This window comes from Notamacropus eugenii, chromosome 6 (genome assembly GCF_028372415.1).
Source record: "Notamacropus eugenii isolate mMacEug1 chromosome 6, mMacEug1.pri_v2, whole genome shotgun sequence".
Taxonomy (NCBI): domain Eukaryota; kingdom Metazoa; phylum Chordata; class Mammalia; order Diprotodontia; family Macropodidae; genus Notamacropus; species Notamacropus eugenii.
The window spans coordinates 204,463,569-204,485,572 of NC_092877.1; the positions used below are offsets into that span (position 1 = coordinate 204,463,569).

At 36.3% G+C, this 22,004-nt stretch overlaps 1 protein-coding gene across 4 annotated transcripts in view; it reads left to right on the plus strand.

The window, feature by feature from the left end:
* LOC140512608 (E3 SUMO-protein ligase RanBP2-like) overlaps nucleotides 1-22,004 on the plus strand; it is an 84,889-nt gene that overhangs the window by 10,033 nt on the left and 52,852 nt on the right. For 3 of the 4 annotated variants that reach the window (XM_072621818.1, XM_072621820.1, XM_072621821.1), the window contains exon 2: nucleotides 14,519-14,586. In XM_072621818.1, coding sequence (XP_072477919.1) covers nucleotides 14,519-14,586 — 68 coding nt within the window. Of the gene's footprint in view, nucleotides 1-8,293; nucleotides 11,116-14,518; nucleotides 14,587-22,004 lie in introns of those variants that run through there. The other variant, XM_072621819.1, reaches the window with a different exon arrangement.

A 22,004-nucleotide genomic window follows, 5' to 3' on the forward strand; every position in this document is an offset into this window, starting at 1 on the left:
CACTTCAGTCCAGTCCATGAGCAAGTCAAGACATCACCCATAATATCATTGTTCTTCTTTGAGATGAAGGATTATTATAAGGAAGGATGAATGAGGGATGTTTATTTTGGACAAAGCCTTTTCATCCATTGTCATAATGCTACCCTGATTTCCATCTCTATTATCACCTGTACCCCTGTACTAATTTCAAGGTCATTTGATTATTAATATTGATTAATAGAGATTAGTGGTTTTCTTGGTTTTTCTCTTGAATTGTTGGGTACCTATTTCACTCTTGTGGTTGCTTTCTCTTTCAGAGCTGCAGTATTTCATAGTCTCTCCTTTTATAGTTTTACTTGGATGTTTAATTCTGTCTCCCTCAAATTAAACAGAAAGGCCTTTTGATCAGGTCAGCAGGACTTTTTGCTGAACCTGTTCTTCCTTGTCTCCGTGAGATGCACTCTGTCCCTTGCCAAGGAGCCTGTTGTTCTGGTACTCTAAGTGATGGTCCAGAAAACCAAATCCTGTTCTTCAACATTCATCTATATAACCAATTGTTTACTTTGAATATTTACTGACTCTCAGTTGGAATTAAAAAAAAAAAGTGCCCCTCAGGCCCTTCAGTTTCTACTTAGGATTTTAGTGTTTATTGGTATATTCCAGTTTTCTTTTGAAAATATTATTTATTTCCACATCTATCAACAGAAATGTTGGTTAATAGATTTGCTGAGTTTGGTGTCCTTTGCACCACATCTTGGATATGTGCTTCAGGAAGAGAATGCACTTTCCCTAACCGTAATATTAAAGTATATACTCTTTACCCCTCAGTAGGAGGTCATCATCAGCCACTACAGTTAGTGTGCCATTTGCTAAGTGCCTACATGGTGGTCTTTAGTGTTATTTTGAGTATGGGGTATTGTTATGGTTTTTTTTCCTCCCCCATGTTCAGGATGATTCATTTCACATGAATCATGAATGACAGTAATAAAGATATGAATATCATTCTTTGCTGGTCCCTTTTCCTTCCACTCAGGTCCTATAGTCCTGAGCAATAGGGATGGGAACAAAGAATTAGTTTCCTTGACCATATCTACCATCATCACAAGAGGAGGAATGAGTGCCTGTGGCGAGAACCTAGGGTTACTGGGTTGACTGAAGGCTTCAGATTGGAGAACCTGGATTACCCATTACTTTTGGTCTTGGAAGCAAATTTCTGGGTCTGCAGAATGAAAGTATTAACTATGCAGCAATTTAGATTAATCATCCATGTTCAGATCTCCCTTTTCTTCTAGATCATATCTTGGAATGGACCGGGAGACAGATTTTGGAAGAGGGTAGGCTATTTTGTTGCTTGTCCTTTACCCAGTCTCTGAATAGGTGGAAAGAACACCTGTGACAGGTTGAAGCCCATATGTGGTTCCTAATTGAGATCCTTTAGTTAGGGACCACTCTGACAGTGTTTAGGGCTGCTTGGCCTGCAGTCAACACTATCCATATTGCTCCTGTGAATTCCTGAAGGGGAAAAAGGCTCAAGGCCTCATATTGTTGGAAAAAAAGATGCTGCAGGACTTGCTCTGTAGGCAGTCTTTCCTCAGCTTTAACTTGTAGTAGCCTTGAAGTCCGGTCATTTAACATTTATTGAGTGGTCATTCCATTCAAAAGACCTGAACAGGTGACCTGGACTGAACCTTCCAAGATGATGTGTATAGCCTCAAGATCTGGTGTCAAGAGCTGCCCATCTGGGAGTCACCCACAGGTGCAGATGTCAGTTCTCTTGCCATAACCAAGATGGGTTTCATCCATGGGGCAATGTAATACAGTTTTCAAGGTTTCTCATCATGTACAGAGTGGCAAGAAAAAGTGAAGTCAGAAAGTCAAATTTACAAATTGTCCTGTAGGAGAATATTCTCAGGCTTCAGGTCATGGTGCATGTGATTGTTGCCATGAACAAAACTCAGTTTCCTGCGTAATACATCTGGCCTCCTGTAAGGTACTCAAACAGTGTTCCTTTCCATATCAGGTCAAACACCAGAATTATGAAAGAGGAACATACGTAGGAATAAATAATAGTAATGATGCCTAGGGATGGTCAGGAACAGGATGTGTAGTCATGCAAAAGACTTCCATAATAGTCATATTGTGAAAGACTAACTGTATTTCCCTCTATCCTATCCTGCCCTTGGAGTCTTATTTTTGATAGAATTCCTTGACTGTGAACCAGTTAGGTAGCTCGTATTCCAGCTCCATATCCAACATCATTTTGAAAAACTGATTGGTGCATGCTGCTTTGAGTTAGTCTCCAACAACTTGGGGACCTTAGACTCCACTCTGACATTAGGTTTAGCTTTTTAATCAGAGGTACATCCTATGCTCCCATTACACATGTTGCTGTTTATTTAGCCAGTCAGTACTTAATCTATTTGGGAAGAATATCACTATACATACAGTCTTTTGTGTCATTTATTTGTCAGATTCTTTTAATTGCTTTTGTATTTTCTCTGTATCATTCTTCTCCTTGGATGTTTTTTGGCTTTCTTTGTAAAAATTAAATTCCTATTTTGTGTAAAGCATTTTATTATAGACTTATCATCTATCTAAGAATATTGCAACTTAGCCAGAAGTACAAACAAGAATACACCCCTCCTGGAGTTTGCTGAATTCATCAAACACTTTTTATTAAGGATCTGAAATGTACAATGCCCTATTTTAGGTACAGGGGAATTACGTATATGCGAATAAATAAGACATGATCCTTGCCATCAGGAACACCTACTGGAATAGTTCCTTACGTGTGTAACCTTCAGGATCTTAAGCTGAATCAGTCTGTTACAGTTTTTCACTAAGACTCTTCCTGACCTTCTATGTAAAACCTAATCCCTGCCACCTTTTTCTCTTGTTTCTAGGTTACTGATTATTTTTGCAGAAAGTAATGAAATCTGATCAGATTCCATTTCAAAGGCAGTTGTTACTTTATACTATGTTTTTTTTAGAAATTCCGTTGTAAAAGATGTCATTTTCCTGTAAGTAATATTTTAAATGAGCTTTAATATTAAAGCATTTGGCATTAAATAAATCACATTTGATCATTAAGTTTTAAGGACAAAAAATAATCAGTGTCCTATTCTAAAATCTATAAATAAATAATTCACAGTTCAGTGTTTTTGCCTGTTCTTCTCACTTTAGATTGCATCAGTTCATGAAGTTCTTGCTATGCTTTTTTCTGAACCCCCCTTCCCATCATTTCCCATAGCACAGTATTACATATCCTACAGCTATTCTCCAATTGATGAGCATCCCCTTGATTCTAGTTCTTTGCCACCACAAAAAGAGCTGCTATAAATATTTTTGTACATACAGATCTTTTTTCCTTTTTCTTTGGGATATACCTTGTAGAGGTATTATTGCTGAGCCAAAGGGTATATACTCAATTTGATACCCTTTAGGTGTCATTCCAAATTGTTCTCCAAGATAGTTAGACTTATTCATTATTCCATCAATAGTTCATCAGTGTACCTATTTTTCCCTCATTCCCTCCAGCATATTTAATTTCTGATAGGTGTGAGATGGTACCTAAGAGTTATTTTATTTTGTCTTTAGACTCTTATCAATAGTGATTTAGAACATTTTCCATGTGACTACAGATAGCTTTAATTTCTTTTTCTGAAAACTGTTTATATACTTTGACTATGTTTTGGAGAATGGCAAGATGAGGACTTTCTTGAAAATTTGCTGTAAAAATTTTTGATATTCATTGTCTGTGGTTCCTATTAATAAAATGTAGTTTTCTTGATCATCTCTTTTAGTTAGGTCTATTTTTGCTTTTTCTTTGTTTGAGATTATGAATGCTGCCTTTTTTGTTTTTAGTTTAGCTGAAGCATATTTGATTCTGTACCAGCCCTTTATTTTAACTGTGTGTGTTTTTCTCTTTTGTGTGTCTCTTACAAACATAATTTTGTTGTGTTAGTTTCTAACATGTTCTGCTATCCATTTCCATTTTATGAGTGTTCAAGTTGAATAAAAAACTGAGTATCATGCATAGAAGTGATTTATTTAGCTGCGCATACAGTTGCAAAGCAAATTGGATTCAGGACTTTTAGTAGTCAAGAACCCAGAACTTTGGTTTTTACTCAGTTAATGTACAGTTTGGAAGGAATGAAAACAGGATGAAAGGGTTAAGATACCAGACTTCTTACTGGAGGATAGGATCTGGAGACAGTCAATCGAAGGTGAGGGTTGTCTGGAGGGAATTGGGAAGATAATCAGGAGACAGGGTATTATGAAGGCCTTCCCCCACCCCCCCTTATTATCCACTTCCTCTTCTTAATTCCATGTTAGGTAGGTTACATTTCTATAAACACCTGAGCTGAGTGTGTGTGTTTATTTTCTTCTTTCTCCTTTTCTGTCTCTCTCCCAGTTCTGAGGAGAATGAGGTTTAAACATTGCCTGCAACCACCTATTTGTCTTCCACTGTAAAAGCTGTTCCTTGTGTGTCTCTTTTATAGGAGGAACATTTCCCCATTCTGTCTCTCCCTTCCCCCTTCTTCCAGTGCATTTACCTTTCTTACTCCATCATTTTTTGGGGAGATCATTCCAATAGAATTGACTCAACATCTATGCCCTCTATGTAAACTCTTTTTTAAGTGCCCTAATAATAATAAAGTTCTTACGAGTTACTTGTATCATCTCCTTATACAGAAATGTAAACAGTTTAACTTTATTCAGACTCTTATGATTACTCTTTCATGTTTTCTTTTTTATTCTTTTCTTGAGTCTTGGGTTTGAATGCCACATTTTTTATTCAGGATTTTTTTTCCCCTCAGGAATGCTTGAAAGTCTTCTGTTTCATTAAATAGCCATTTTTTTCTCCTGAAGGATTATACATTTATCCCTTCTACATAGCAGGGGTTAGGGATGCAACATCCCAGTGATCAGGAAAATCCATGTAAAATTTTTTCAGTCTTCCGTACTAGAGAACAAATCTAAATTTTTCTTTTTTGTGGAGTACCTTAATTGTACGCCATAGTACCTTAATAGTAGTACCTTATTGTAAAATATGAGTTGATATTATGTATACAATAAATATATTTTATGCGTTTCTCAGTTTCTAAACTTTTTCTTTGTCATGTTGTGGCCTTTGCATGTCATTTGTGGCTTCTGTAAACTCCCTCAAAATTCCCATTTAATTTCTTATGCTGGTCTGTGATATGTCCAAACTTCAGTGGGGAAAGTTGGAATGTGAAAGGGACAACTGTACTTAATTTTGCTGGCTAATTGGTTCTTGATTGTAATTGTAGCTCTTTTGTCTTTTTGAATATCATATTCCAAGCCCCTCTGCTCCTTTAATGTGAAAGCCCCTAAATCTTGTGTGGTCCTATGACTCTACAATATTTGAATTGTTTCTTTCTGGCTGCATGAAGTTTTTTTTCTTTGATCTGGAGACTCCGGAATTTGGTTATAATATTCCTGAGAGTTTTCATTTTGGGATCTCTTTCAGAGAGGGATGAATGAATTCTTTCAAATTTTACTTTACTCTCAGGATCTAAGATATTAGGGCAATTTTCCTTGATAATTTCTTGAAATATGAAGTGTTATGTTCTTTTTTATTTTGATCATAGCATTCAGGTAGTCCAATAAGTCTTTTTTTCTGTCAGAAATAGCTTTATTTCAATTTATCTATTTTAAATTTTCAACATTCATTTACACAAAATTTTGAGTTCCAAATTTTCTCCCCATCCCTCCCCACCCCCTGCCCCAAAGTGCTGGCATTCTAATTACCCCTACCACCAGTCTGCCTTTCCTTCTAACATCCCTCCGTTCCCTTATCCCCAACTTCTCTTTTGTCCTGTAGGGCAAGATAAATTTCTATACTCCATTACCTGTGTTTCTTATTTCCCAATTGTATGCAAGGACAATACTCAACAGTTGTTCCTAAAACTTTGAGTTCACACTTCTCCTCCTTCCTCCCTCCCCACCCATCGCCATTGGGAAGGCAAGCAATTCAACATAGGTTATATATGTGTAGTTTTGCAAATGACTTCTATAATAGTCATGTTATATAAGACTAACTATATTTCCCTCCATCCTATCCTGCCCCCCATTTCTTCTGTTCTCTCTTTTGACCTTGTCCCTGCCCAAGAGTGTTGATTTTTACTTCTCCCTCCTCCCATTGCCCTTCCTTGCATCACCCCCCCCATCCTGCTTATCCCCCTTTCCCCCACTTTCTTGTATTGTAAGATAGATTTTCATACCAAAAGGAGTGTGCATTTTATTCCTTCTTTGAGTCAAATGTGATGAGAGTAAATGTCACGTTTTCCCTCTCACCTCTCCCCTTTTCCCCTCTGTTGAAAAGTCTTTTTCTTGCCTCTTTTATGAGAGATAATTTGCTTCATTCCATTTCTCCCTTTCTCCTCCCAATATATTCCTCTCTCACCCCTTAATTTCATTTTTTTAGATATGATCCCTTCCTATTCAACTCACCCTGTGTGCTCGTTCTCTCTCTCTCTCTTTCTCTCTCTCTCTCTCTCTTTCTCTTTCTCTGTGTGTGTGTGTCTGTGTGTGTATAATCCCACCAACTACTCAGATACTGAAAAAAGTTTCAAGAGTTAGAAATATTGTCTTTCTATGTAGGAATATAAACAGATCAACTTTAGTAAGTCCCTTATGATTGCTCTTACCTTTTCATGCTTCTCTTGATTCTTGTGTTTGAAAGTCAGATTTTCTTTTCAGCTCTGTTCTTTTCATCAAGAATGCTTGAAAGTCCTCTATTTCATTGAAAGACCATTTTTTCCCCTGAAGTATTATACTCAGTTTTGCTGGGTAGGTGATTCTTGGTTTTAGTCCTAGTTCCTTTGACTTCTGGGATATCATATTCCACTCCCTTCAATCCCTTAATGTAGAAGCTGCTAGATCTTGTGTTATCCTGATTGTATTTCCACAATACTTGAATTGTTTCTTTCTAGCTGCTTGCAATATTTTCTCCTTGATCAGGGAATTCTGGAATTTGGCCACAATGTTCCTAGGAATTTCTCTTTTTGGATCTCTTTCAGGTGGTGATCAGTGGATTCTTTCAATACTTATTTTGCCCTCTGGTTCTAGAATATCAGGGCAGTTTTTCTTGATAATTTCATGAAAGATGATGTCTAGGCTCTTTTTCTGATCATGGCTTTCAGGTAGTCCCATAATTTTTAAATTGTCACTCCTTGATCTTTTCCAGGTCAGTTGTTTTTCCAGTGAGATATTTCACATTATCTTCCATTTTTTCATTCTTTTGGCTTTCTTTTGTGATTTCTTGGTTTCTCATAAAGTCATTAGCCTCCATCTGTTCCATTCTAATTTTTAAAGAACTGTTTTTCTTCAGTGAGCTTTTGAACCTCCTTTTCCATTTGGCTAATTCTGCTTTTTAAAGCATTCTTCTCCTCATTGGCTTTTTGAACCTCTTTTTCCAATTGAGTTAGCCTATTTTAAAAGGTATTATTTTCTTCAACATTTTTTTGGGTCTCCTTTAGTAAGGTGCTGACCTGCTTTTCATGTTTTTCTTGCATCTCTCTCATTTCTCTTCCCAGTTTTTCCTCCAACTCTCTTACTTGATTTTCAGAATTCTTTTTGAGCTCTTCTGTGGCACGGCCAAGGCTGGGCTGGGCTCCTCTCGGAGTCCTGTGCAACAGACCTCTCCCATTAGCCTTTCAGATCACCCAGGGCTGGAAATCTCCTCCACTCCGTTGTTCTGTGGCTTCTGCTGCTCTAGAATTTGTTGAGAGTCTTTCTTTACAAGTATTTGATGGGCTGTGGGGGAAGAGTTAGCGTATGTGCATCTTTCTACTCCGCCATCTTGACTCTGCCCTCCTGACTCTGCCCTCCTAACTCCGCCCTCCTAGTCCAGTGATTCTTAAATGATTTCTCTTTCATCTGTTTTCCAGACTAGCTGTTTAACTAGTGAGAAATTTCACATATTCCCCTCTTTTTTCATTATTTTGTCATTGTTTTATTGTTTCATTGTTTCTTGATATCTCATGGAATTGTTAGCTTCCCCTTTAATTTCTAAGGAATTATTTTCTTCAGTGAGATTTTGTACTGTTGTTTGTTTTTTTTTTATTTGGCCAGTTCTACTTTTGAAGGAATTCTTTTCTTCGGTGAATTTTTGTACCTTTTTTGTTATTAGGTCAGTTCTGGTTTTTAAGGTGTTTTTTTCTTTTTGGTACCTCTTTTATCAAACTGTTAATTCTCTTTTCATAATTTTATTGCATCACTCTCATTTCTTTTCTCAAATTTTACCCACCACTCTTAATCTCTTTAACTCTTCCAGGGATTCCTTTTTTTTTCTTTTTGGAGCCTGGTTGTGAAGGATTTTATTTTATTTTTACTTTCTATAGTCATATAGTCATGATTTATTTTTAAAAACTTTATTTATTTTTAGTTTTCATCATTCACTTCTATAAGATCTTGAGTTCCACATTTTCTCCCCATCCCTCCCTTTCACCACCACAAGACGATGTGCAGTCTGATAAAGCCTCTACATATACATTCATATTAAACATTTTCACATTGGTCGTGTTGTAAAGAATTAGAACCAATGGAAGAAACCTGAGATGTGGTCACTGCTCTCCTGGTCTTTTCTCTATTCTTTATCCTGGAAGGGCTCCTTCTGGTCTCCTGCAGTCACAAGCACTTTAACTCCGCTTTTCCTTGTAACTGTGACCACTACCCCTGCTCCCTTGTGACACTAATGGCAACTCTAATGTCTTTACTCAGTTCTGAGTCACAGTTCAAGCGTGGAAAGGAGTGCTGGGAGTCAGTCACAGGGTGTATTAAGTGCCAAAAAAGGGTCTCCTATAATCTCTTTCTGAGCAATTTTTGGACCCTCTTACTGTCTCTGGGCTGAGAACTCCTGAAGGTTCTACTACCCTCTGCTACTGCTGCCACTACTGCCACTGTTTCTGTGACCACATGTATGGGTTCAGGACAGACCCTCTGCCTGAGGCTACAAACTTCTCCTACTGACTTCCTAAGTTTTCTTGGGTTGGGAAAACATCTCACCCTAACCTTTTGTTGGCTCTGCTGCTCCAAAATTCGATTTGAAGGGTTATTTTTAAATTAATTAGAGGAGAATATTGAGAGAGTTCTGCTGGATTGTCTCCTACTGTCTCTTGGCTCAGCTCCCTAGCTTTGAGGTTCCTTTAACACTTGTTCCTCTCACCTCTTCCTTATTTTTTCGGGGGGGACTCTTAGACAACCCAGTTATGAGAAAGAACAAGTGCTGTTCCTTCCTTCCTCCTTTCTACACTAGTATCTTCTGTTTACCCTGCCTTTTCTTTCCCCTTTTCAAGCCTTCTGAATAAAACTAATGCATTCCAGATCCTTTCTTTTTCTTATTTGACTCCCTTTTATACCCTTTGAAGACATTTAGGTTCTAAAGAGACACATTTCTTCTTCCCCTCTAAGCGTATTAGCACTTCATCTAGCCTCTTCCAGTTGTTCAGATATGATTGTCTTTGTAGGTATCTATTTCTTTTTGGGTTTGCATTTGAAAGTTTTTACTCAGCTCTGGTTTTTTACCAGCAATGCTTAGAGATCCTGTTTCATTAGAGGTCCATTTTTTTTCCCCTGAAGAACTTTGCAGGATAAATTATTTTCAGTTGTAAACCTGTATCTTTGGTCTTTTGGAATATTGTATACTAAAATCTTTTCTCATTTATAATAGAAGCTACCAGGTCTTTTGTGATTCTGACTCTGGTTCCCCCATATTCAAACCTTTTCTGTCTGCTTGTATTTTTTGTTTGCTTTTTGGTTATGATATTATGATATTCTTGGGACTTCTCTCCTTGGGATTTCAGGAAGTAATCAATATATTCTTTCTATTTTTATTTTTGCCTGCTTGTTCTTATATATCTGGACAGTTTTTATTTTTGAGTTTTTGAAATACCATTTTGAGGCCTTAAAAATTGTTTTTTAGGGAACAGTTATTATTTTCTCCTTGATCTGTTTCTAGGTGATTTTTTGGGATAATATATTTCACATTTTCTTGCATTTTTTTCGCATTTGATTTTGTAAAATTTCTTGTTTTCTTATGAAGTCATTGATTTCAGTTTTGTTCATTTGAATTTTCAGGGTGTCTGCTGCTGGGTAAGGTTTAACACTTTCTGTTATAAGCTACTTACTTTTCCAATTCCTTCCTCCAGAGCCTTTATGTCTTGCTTAATTTCATTTTTAAAATTTCTTGTTTCTTTTCTTCTGGGTATTCATACTGCCCTTATGGGGAAAAAAAAATCCGTTTTTTTTGTTTGTTTGTTTGTTTTGTTTTTTAGTATTTTCAGTTATGAAGTTATCCAGAAATCCAACGTAGGAGAAAGTGTAGAGTGCCTCTGGATTTATAATAATTCTTTAATAGCCTGTTTCTTCTTTGGTTTTCTTATCTCTCAAACTTTAGTTATTGGATTTGCCCCAGGGCGAGGCCCAGCACTTGCTGTGCTTTTGGGTAGGATGGTCAGCCCTCCTTGGTCTTGACCAACACTGACCTCTAGCTCTATAGTACGTGTCTATGATGAGTACTGTTAGATTTTAAGGCCTTTTTGGAACTTTGTGGTCACTCAGTTCGATCTCCAGAGTCTTTTGTGGTGTTAGAATAAAGTTCTAGGTCCATTGAAGCCAGACCCTGGGTCTCTGAAATGAAGATAGTAATACCCTCCCAGAGTTGTTAATATAAAATGAAATAATATTTGTAAAGGGCTTTGCAAATCTTGCAGCACTCTGTAAATGCTAGTAGATACCATTATTTTTTCTTAAGTTATAGACCATAACTTGAGTAAGTTTCTGCTCAGAGAGTTTCATATAGGGATGAAGTCATAGGTTTGTTCCTCCCCCTCCTCCCCAATAAAGTTCATGGAGGCATTGTCTCTTAAAGGCATTAGTAGATAAAGAGTATGGGCTCATTTTTGAGTGATGATGTAACAATGGGGACTTTAGGGAAGTCTGTGGCATCTGTGTGAAGGATGACTTGAAATGAGGAGAGACTTGAAGCAAGTTAAAAGCCACTAGAGTAGTTCAGTAAAGAGACAATGAGGGTCTAAACTATGATGGTGGTAGAGAGAAGGGTTCCATCCAGTTCTAAGAAATGTTGTGTGATTGCTTTAATATGACATGGTAAGGATATCTAGAACTGTCCTATGATGATCTCTTTGTCCCTAAGACCATCACTACTACTCTTCTTATTTATTTTAAAAGGTGTTAACTATTGTAGGGAATTGTTGGGATACAGTAGCATATAGCAGGAGAAATTTATGTATTATCTAGATCTACTTGCAGTCTCTGATGACCTATTATAGGGATTAGCTTTTTCTAGTTTCTCTCCTTTGATTCCTCTTGTCCCCACCCCATCCCTCCTTCTAGACCAGTGGTGTCAAACTCAAATAGAACTTTGGGCACCATGGCCATCAATACATACATTAATGATCCATGCAGGCTTTATATTTAGTTTTAATATATATTATGTTTGTTTTTATTATATTTTTATTTACTTTGTTTAAATATTTCCCAATTGCATTTTAATCTGATTTCAAAGCAGCAAAGCCAACGCCTTTGTTTTGGACTGCTCTTGGTTTTCACATATTAATGCTGAACTTGTGCAGACACTCTGTCAGCTTAGCCCACTGTAAATCAACTCCTGAGCTCAAGAGATCCACCAGCCTCAGCCCATAGTGCCATGCCAGGCTGAAATGAGATTGCTGAAGTACAATACTTTTTGATACTCTCAGAAAAACCTGGAAAGACTTATATGAACTGCTACAAAGTGAAATGAGCAGAACCAGTAGAACATTGTATAAAGTAATAGCAATAATGTATGATGATCAACTGTGAATGACTTAGCTATTCTCAGCAACACTATGATCCAAAACAGTTTTGAAGGACTTAAGTGAAAAATTCTGTCCATCTCCAGAGAAAGAATTGATAAGAGTCTGAATGCAAATTGAAGCATACTTTTTCTTGACTTTATTTTTCTTGGTTTTTTTTTTTTTGGTCTGTGCTTTCTTTTGCAACATAAGTAACATAGAAATGAGTTTCGCCTGACTTTACATGTATAACCTGTATTAAATTTCTTGCCTTCTCAAAGAGAGGGGGAGGGGAGGGGGGAAGGAGAGAATTTAGAATTCAAAAATTTTTAAAAATGAGTGTTAAAAATTGTTTTTACATGTAGTTGGGGTAATAAAATATTAAATTTTAAAGTTGCAAAAATAAAAATAAATTTGAGGTGTGTCAAAGTGCATTCTACTTCATAAAGGTTTGGGGTCATTAAAGGCTTATTTTGAGAATCTGAGAAATCATTTTCTGCATCTTCTTGTGTATCCCATTGATCATCTCTTTCTACCTCTTTGTCCTTGGGCAAGTCCCTTAATTTCTCTAGGCTCTGGTTTATTCCTTTACAAAATGAGAGGGATTGGGCTAAAATGACTTTCTAGCTTCAGATCTGCTCTCAGCATATCAAGGATTCGGCAACAATTTCTTTGTGCTAGAAAAAGTGGGGGACAGAATGTATAGAGCAGTAGAACTGTTTGGGATTACAACTCAAACCCCCATACATTTCCCTCGATATGAGTAAAATGGTGTTTTGGGGAGTAGTTTCTGAATGTATCACTTTGAATATGACTGTAGCTTAAAATCTTGTACCACATATTTAAATTTGTTATGAACTTTCACAGCTGGTAGGTTTAAGGATCTATCATAAATGTTCATTTTATGAAAGTAATTAATATTTTAAAGGGTGGAGGTATTTTATGTTAATAAGAATATTATGCCATGAGGACAGTTGAGCCACTTTGTTTCCTACATAATTTAATCCCAGTATCAATGGAATATTCTTAGTAACATAGTATTTATGTTATATTCTTATCATTTTTGAAAATGTCTATTTTGATAAATATTTTTTGGTTACACTTAAAACATTTTTTAACAATCATTTAAAAAATTTTTGAGTTCCGTGTTCTCTCCTTTTTACCCTTCCTTGTCTTCCCTACCCCTTGAGAAGACAAGACCTGTATCAGGAAAACTTGCTGTAAAATTTTCCCCAGTTCTTGCTATCTTTCTAATTTTGACTGAATGTTTTGTTTGTGCAAAATCTTTTTAATTTCATGTTATCGAAATTATTTCCCATGATTCTATCTTGTTTGGTCATAAACTTTTCCTTTACCTTCTGACAGATACATTTTTCCATGCTCCCCTAATTTACTTAAGATGCCACCCTTTATGTCTAAATTATGCACCCATTTTGACCTTATCTTGGTATATGGTATAAGATAATTGGTCTTTGCCTAGGTTCTGCCAAACTACTTTTCAGTTTTCCAGCTATTTTTGTCAAATGGTGAGTTTTTGCCCCAAAAGTTTGTATCAGTATGCTCAGATCTGGGCACATTTTACAAAAGACATCAGTCAACTGATCCACTGGGGGACAACCAGAATACCTTGAGTCTGTGCCGTTTGAGGATGTTGGAGATGTTTATCTTAAACAAAAATCTGAAAGGGGATTAGATTTATTTGTTTCTTGGGGGGAGGATTGAGGGAGGTGCCAGGAACAACGAGTGAATGTGAGATAAATCTCCTTTATCTCAGGAAGAACTTTCTAATGATTCAAATTGGCCAAGAGTACAATCTGCTGCCATGAGAAAGTTGTGATTTTCTCCGTCATGCAGCGTTTGTGTATATTTTTCTGGAGATTCCCTTTTGTATTTGGGCTCTGGAATTCCCTCCTAACTCTAAACATCTCTGATTCTGTAACTTTACCTGAAGGATACACTGTTACATACAGGAAAACTTTGGCCTGTCTTTTGTAGCCAAGAGAAAATACAGGAAGGTTCAAAGGAAAATAGGGAAGAAAAAGCACCGTGGTCAAGTTGACTTGTGTTGGAGATCTCTTTCCACTCTTCTCCTTTGTACTTGATCACTTAATCAGTTGATCTTTGGTTATGATAGAAATTGGAAATATAGATTATGTGCCCACCCAGGACATCACCAAACTGCCTTTTTATTTTCCCCTCTCTATTGGAAGTTCTTAACCTTTTTTGGGGAACTAATTATGTTTGAATGCATTTATCAAAACAAAAAGAGTTTATAGAACCCCAGGTTAAGAACGTCTGCCCCAGGTATTTTGTCATACCAGAAAAAAAGATTCCTTGGCTCTAGGTGTACTCTTTCTCCCTTATTTCAGTCCAACAAATACATAATAAGAATTAAGCACTTGCCTTGCTTAGAAGTTTGCAAAGCTAAATATCTTCTTTATCTTTCTTTTTTCTACCCAATGCTGTTTTTCATAAGGATGTATTTCCTATTTTGTTTGAAGTCAGTGCAGTTAAGTAGATACAATTTTGATTTAGTGACTGCTGGACTTTATTCATTGTCTGTAATAGCTGCAAATATGATAATACAAAGTAATATTATTCTTGCATAGATTATCAAGTGAAGTAAGAAAAATTTTACTAACACTTTTCTGGGTAAGGTATGAAAAAATATTCCAGCATGCAGACAGTAATGCTTTAAATGCTTGTTTTCTTTTCAGAAGTCAATGAAAGGATTCCTTTTTGCTAAGCTATATTATGAAGCTAAAGAATATGATCTTGCTAAAAGGTAAGGCAACAGTTTTATACAATGTGAGAAGATTTTAAGTTTTTACAAAAGATGTCTTTCATATTTTAACTGCTTTACTATACCTGCTACATCAAAGTACAACTAATATTGGTATATCCATGAAAACTTCTTGGATTTTTAAAGGTTCAACATGATTTCTTTTAACCTTTACCTCCCTTACCTAGGAGGGATTAGTTTTAGCAGTGATGACCCTATTAGAAGTTCCCTAAAGGCCTCTAAATCATTAACAATTATTATGTCTTTATGTATTCTAATTTTTGAAAATTTGTTCTCTATATAGTACATGTGATAACTTCTTTTAATTAAAATATTTAACTGAAATACTATTTCTTAACTCTACCGAATAGATTTAATTTTATTGTTGACTGATTGATTTACTAAAACATAATGATTACAAATATTCCATTATATCTAAATTTAGTGGATTTGTAGTGAGAAACAAGAATCAATAATGACATGATTTAAAATTGACCGTTGCAATAAGTATTCTAGATAAATTCGCTTTATAAGGCCTCTACAACGTGTAGCTCCTAGGCAATTTGTGGCCCGCCCAAGGAGTTCAGGCTGCACACATAAAAATGTAGGATTGCCATTGTGCACTCTTCTGTTTGTCACATGACCTGTGGTAATCATCATCAGCTGGCTGCTAGTTGGCTGAAGAACTTTAGCCTGTTTTAATTTTGACCCCTACCTAATGCCAAATTGTGAAGCCCTGAGCTATATTTTACTTCTTTATATTTAGTTGTAGTCTTTGAAAATTCTTTTCTAGGGGTAAATTCAATTATTTATGCTATATTGCTAGCAGAAGTATAGTTAATAGCAAGTGGTAGATTACCTTAATTGGATAGACATATGTGATCTAGGAATTCACCTAAAGAGACTACTTTGTAAGATCCAACTCTCCAGACTTACAGTCTTGCCCTTTGGTTCACCTTTTGATTGTTCCTATTATTGTAGTAGTGACTGTATCACTTCTCACATTAATGTTAAAAGGTCAGATTAAAGTAAATTACTACTAAAAGACCTACTAAAGTAGAATTTCTACATGCTTTTCTGGTTCACATCTCGTCATTGTTTTAGTTTAAGTTATTTTCTTCAAATTTATCTTGAGCCAGTGTAAAATAAAATCACATATTTCAAGGCACCATGGTCCAGATATGCCTTGGTTACAACTTAAGCCCTCTGGAACAAGGTTTCTGAACTGGGGCCCTATGAACGTGGATGGGCAAAGAAAAATCACAGCTCCATTTTCACTAACCTCAAATTGAAATCTAGCATTTCCTTCATTCAAAACAAAACAAGCCACATTATTCTGGGAAGAGGTTTATAGGATTTAACAGACTCCCAAATGGGTCAGTGACATAAAGAGTAACAAGACTTGTCTAGAACATGACAGAGAACCAAGAATTAAGTGGGGGGAGAACCTATGAGCAGCAGATTTATCTGGTAAAGCCTCTGCACTATGAATGAGATTGGAAAGGCTCTCTATTTCATGCCTATTAGCTTTTTCTTTTATAAAGTTTTTATGATGTCATTTATGATGTTCATTTGTGAACATAGCCTTCCCCCTTTCCCAGTGAACCATCCTTTATAACAGTAACAAAGAAAAGAAAGAAAGACATTTTCAGTAAAATAAGCTAGCACATCAATGAAGTCTGTCAGCATGTCCATATGGGTTCCATATCCATAGTCCCTCTTTTTCTGCAGGAAAGGAATGAAGTGCATTTTTCATCTCTCTTCTGGGGCTAAGCTTGTTCCTTATAATCATACTGTATTGAGCTAAGTGTTTTTGTTCTTTTCACTTATGTTGTTATATATGTTTTTCCTGGTTTCTGCATACTTCTCAATGCATTAGTTCATAGAAATCTTCCTGTTTGTTTGAGTTCTTCATATTCATCATTTTTAAGAGGTAATAGTATTCCAGTACACTCATATACCATATATATTGTTCAGCTAGTTTAATTAATGGTGCCTACTGATTCTTATATGTAGTTCTAATAAACTTGGATATTTGATTTCCTAGAGAGACAGCATTGTATAACATAAAGGACAGTGACTTTGACAAAAGACTTATCTTCAAGTTCTGACTGCAGCTTCTGCTGGTTGTGTGTTCATGAGGAAGCAAGTTAACCCCCCTGAGCCCCTGAACTATCTGTAAAATTGGGATGTTATCACGTTCTTTTCTGTTTAGTATGAGAGTCTGAACTCTCATGGATAGTAGTGAAATCTTGGAGGTAAATTGGGTAAATCTTAGAAATTGATTGGAGACCAGTGGGAGGAAAAACTTATTTCCATCCTGAGTGATAGTTACTTTAACAGAAACAGGAAAATCAGGAGGAGGAACTCTTTTTCAGGTGAAGATGAATTTGGTTTTAGACTTGTTGAGTGAGCTGCTCCAGTAGGTCAACCAGGTCTTAATGACTAGTAGGCATTTGAGGTTTCAGAACTATCATACAAGGACAGAACCTGGGACAGTAGAGATAAGGGGAGGTTGAGATTGTCAAAGGGAGGAAAAGAAGACTACTGAAGACCTACATTTAGGAGTGGGAAGAGAAATGGAGTGATCAGAGATATAAAAACTAAGAGACAAAACAGTTTTAAGAAAGAGGAACTGTTGAATGATATCTCCTTGTTTCAGGGAGTTTGTTAAGGAAGGTAAGAAATTCAGAGTTATCACAGGTACTGATTTTACTCAGGGAGTGATCTATGGAGGTTGTGTCCCTTTTGTTGCTTGACATTTTATTGTTAAGAACACCAGATTGGGAACCAGGAGACCTTGTTTCTATTATAGTACATTCCCTGCCACTAAATAATATTTTGACTTTGGACAAATCATGTATTGTATATGAATGACTTGAACTTAGATCGTCTCTAAGATCCCTTCCACTTGTGAGATTTTGTGATGTTAGATTCACCAGTTCTTCACACTTCAAAGTTCCTAAGCCTAAAAGAAATAATTTTCAAGTTGTAGCTTGTCATGCAGATATATGCCTCTCACACTTGCCTAAACATTCCTTGTAACAAAGTATAAAAAAAAAAAAAAAAGGAGGGAAAGGCAGTTCAGCAATTGACCAAATTTGAAAGTATATAAGGAATAGAGCTAGAAGACACTCAGATCGGGACTAGGTGATATATTCCATTTTAATGGTGAGATAATTTTTTAAAAATTATTTTATTTATTTTCAGTGTTCTACAATCACTTCCATATATCTTAGATTTTCCCTCTCTCTCCTTTTCCCCCCTTCCTCCTCAAGATAGCATGCAGTCTTATATAGGTTGTACACATACATTCCTATTAAGTACATTTTTCACCTTAGTCATGTTGCATAGAAGAATTAAAATGAATAGGGGAAACCATAAAACAAAACAAAACATAACACAAGAGAAAATGGTCTGCTTCATTCTGCAATCCAGTTCCACAGTTTATTCTCTGAATGTGTAAGGCATTTTGCCATTGGGAATTTTTTAGGTCCTTGCATTGCTATGAAGGGCTAAGTCTACCAGAAAAATTCCTTATACACTGTGGTTGTTGCTGTGTACAAAGGTCTCCTGGTTCTTCTCCTTCCACTCAGCATCATTTCATACAGGTCGTTCCAGGCCTCTCTGAAGTCTTCTGTTCATCATTTTTTATAGCATAATGGTATTCCATTACATTCATATACTACAACTTTTGTTCAGACGTTCCCCATTTGATGACCCTTCATTTCCAGTTTTTGGCCGCCACAAAGAGAGCTCTTGTAAATATTTTTGTACATGTGGGAACCTTTCCCATTTCTATGATCTCTTCGGGATAGAGTCCTAAAAGTGATATTGCTGGGTCAAAGGGTATGCACATTTTTGTAGCCCTTTGGGCATAATTCCAAATTGCTCTCCAGAATGGTTGGATCAGTTCACAGCTCCACCAACAAGCTTCAACTCTCCCACATTTTCTCCAACATTTGTCATCTTTCTGTTTTGTCATATTAGCCAGTCTGATAGATGTGATGTGGTACCTCAGAGTTGTTTTGATTTACATCTCTCTAATCAATAGTGATTTAGAGCATTTTTTCATATGACTATAGATAGGTTTAATTTCTTCCTCTGAAAACTGCCTGTTCATATCCTTTGACCATTTATCAATTGGAGAATGACTTATATTCTTGTACATTTGACTCAATTCTCTATATATTTTAGAAATGACATCTTTATCACAGACATTAGTTGCAAAAATTCTTTCCCAGTTTTCAGCTTCTCTCCTAATCTTGGTTGCATTGGGTTTGTTTGTGCAAAAACTTTTCAATTTAATGTAATCAAAATTATCCATTTTGCACTTCCATAATGTTCTCTGTCTCTTGTTTGGTCAAAAATTTCTCCATTCTTCATAAATCTGACAAATACACTCCTCTTTGCTGCCCTAATTTGTTTATAGTATTCATCTTTATACCTATATCCATTTATATACCTATATATACCTATGTCCATTTATACCTATATCCTTATACCTGTATCCATTTGGATTTTATTCTTGTGTACAGTGTCAGGCATTGGTCTATGCCCAGTTTCCCCACTCTCTTATCCAATTTTCCTAGCAATTGTTGTCATACAGTGAGTTCTTATCCCAGAAGCTAGGATCCTTGGGTTTATCAAACAGTAGATTGCTATATTCATTGACTACTTACTGTGTCTTGAATACCTAACCTATTCTACTGGTCTGCCGCTCTATTTCTTAGCCAGTATCAAGTGGATTTGATGATTGCTGCTTTCTAGTACAATTTAAGATCTGGTAGGGCTAGGCCACCTTTCCTAGCATTTGTTTTCTTTAGTTCCCTTGATATTCTAGACCTTTTGTTCTTCCAGATGAATTTTGATATTATTTTTTCTAGCTCTAGAAAATAATTATCTGGTAGTTTGATTGTGTGTGTTAGTCCTTTATTGCCGAAGAAGACCATGCCACCAGAGAAATAATGCCATGACTTGCACTTGACTTTGTTTTTAAGTGAGGGAGAGCTATGCAGGTCACCAGCCTCATTTCTCCTCCAGAGCCATCTGAATTCAGTGACCTAATGAATCCAGTGAATTCATCAGGGTGACTGGAGATGAACCAGGATGAGGCAATTGGGGTTAAGCGACTTGCCCAAGATCACACAGCTAGTGAGTGTCAAGCGTCTGAGGTGAGATCTGAACTCAGGTCCTCCTGACTCTTGCACTGCTGCTCTATCCACTGCACCACTTCACCAGTAGTTTGATTGGTATGGTACTGAATAAGTAAATTAATTTAGGTAGAATTGTGGTGAGAGAATTGATGCAGAGAAATGTGAAGTGACTTTTCCAAGGTTACATAGCAGCTAGGGGACTAACAACTCTAGTTTTTTAGCTTTCTATCTGGTATTCTTTTAAGTCTCACCATACAGCTGTATATAAATGCCATATTATATATGAGCTATAATTTTCAGTTATGTCGAAAATTTCCACGTTTCCAAACCTCCAGTTCTGTCAGAATCCTTAGTCAAGATATTAAATCTATCTTCAGTTTAAACTTAAAATATATTGAGATAGTCACTTTTATTCATTGAGCCTTCCTTCATTACAGTTTGATTTCTCTAGGATCAGTCAGAACCTTGGCCTTTGATATAACTTTCAGATTATCTGAGGTTACTGAGTCCTCTCTCTCTCTCTCTCTCTCTCTCTCTCTCTCTCTCTCTCTCTCTCTCTCTCTCTCTCTCCCCTCTCCCTCTCCCTCCCTCCCTCCCTCCATATATATATTCTCATGCAAATTAAGGAATGACCTAATACCTTGTGGTTGAGACTTTATCTACTGTTGCTTTTCTGATTCTGCTCTGTTTTAACTAATTATTTTCCTTTTTTTTCCCTTAATGGAATGAACTGTGATTATTTTATTATTGAGCATATTGTAAAACAGATTTCAGCAATTTTTATTACATTACATTTTATTACATTAGGTTTATAATTTTTAAAACAAAGCACTCACATGAACTCATAAGAGAGAGCAGCATATATTCCAAAAAGTATTTCAAGATTCTGATTAATATTAGAGTTCAGCCTCTGGTGAAGAGGGAGGGAGAAAATATGAAGGTTGAATATTTCTGTTTTTTATGTTTTCAGCATGAGATCAATTTGAAACTAATAAGAAGGGTTTTGATTTTGTTTTGATTTTATAAGCTATTCATATCATCCTTCACAAATAATTTTGATTTAGAGCTGTTGGTCACTCAGTTAAGTAAATAGTATGGTAACCAAGAGATAATTTAAAAAAAAATATTAGACTCAAGACCAGAACTCAAATACAGAACAGAGAAAAGAAGGATATCATAAATTTAAATATTGAAATTTAAATACAAAGAAAAGGAAAAAAAAAGTGTGTCATGTGCATAGCAGAACAATGAAAGGATTCAAAATATACAGCAATACATTTTCATTTCAAGAAAACTGTATTGCATTGAGAGCTATCTATCTTTTGTTTGCTTCCTTGTAAGTTTTCTTTTGTTCTCTGCTGTGTACTTTTTGCTTTGTTCTTTTTTCCCCCCATCACTCCCCCCTCCCCACTTCAAAGTCTGCAGTTATATGTATGCATGCATTTATATTTAGATATATACATACACACACACACACACACATACATAGACACGTACTTTGCCTAACAAATTGTATTCCTGATCTTTGTTTATATTTGTGTATCTCTTATTTCCTGTCCCTCCTGACTCTTCTACTTCACTTCTACCCTCTACCTTGCCTTTCTATTACTTAGCCTACTCCACCTCCCCTATCTTCCCATTCCCATAAATCTAAACACTCTTCTATAACCCCCTTCAACCTATTCCCTCACCTTCCGCTCTAGAGATCCCTTCCTTGTTGGGGGTGTAAGCTCAGTTTTCACGTGAACAGTCTCGGGCAGGTAGAAGTGAGGACTTCTAAATCTCAGAGTTCTCACTTTTACCTGCCCGAGACTGTTCACGTGAAAACTGAGCTTACACCCCTAACACTTCCTTATCTTTCTAAAGATCTCTCCCTTATCCTTTTATTCCCATTGATCTAAACACCCTTCTATACCCCACTTAACTTACTCCCTCACTCTCCCCTGTAGACATCTCTCCTTTATCCTCTCCCTTCCCTGTTCCTTACCATTTTATTTCTTCTGAATTTACAAGACTTTTTATACTCTTCTAGATACATATGTATTGTTCTCTCTTAAACTCTGGATGAAAGTAGGTTACCAGAACTACCAGCTCTCCTCCCCATCTAATTCCTCTGTGTTGATTCTTCCCCTTGGACCTCTTTTTTATAACATAATTACTCTTTTTAGCTGTTCCTAAACAGTTTTACTTTTTAAAGTGATATCAGTCATGTCTCCAGTCTTTCTTAGAACTACCCAGTTATTAATGATGGTCTTAGATATACGT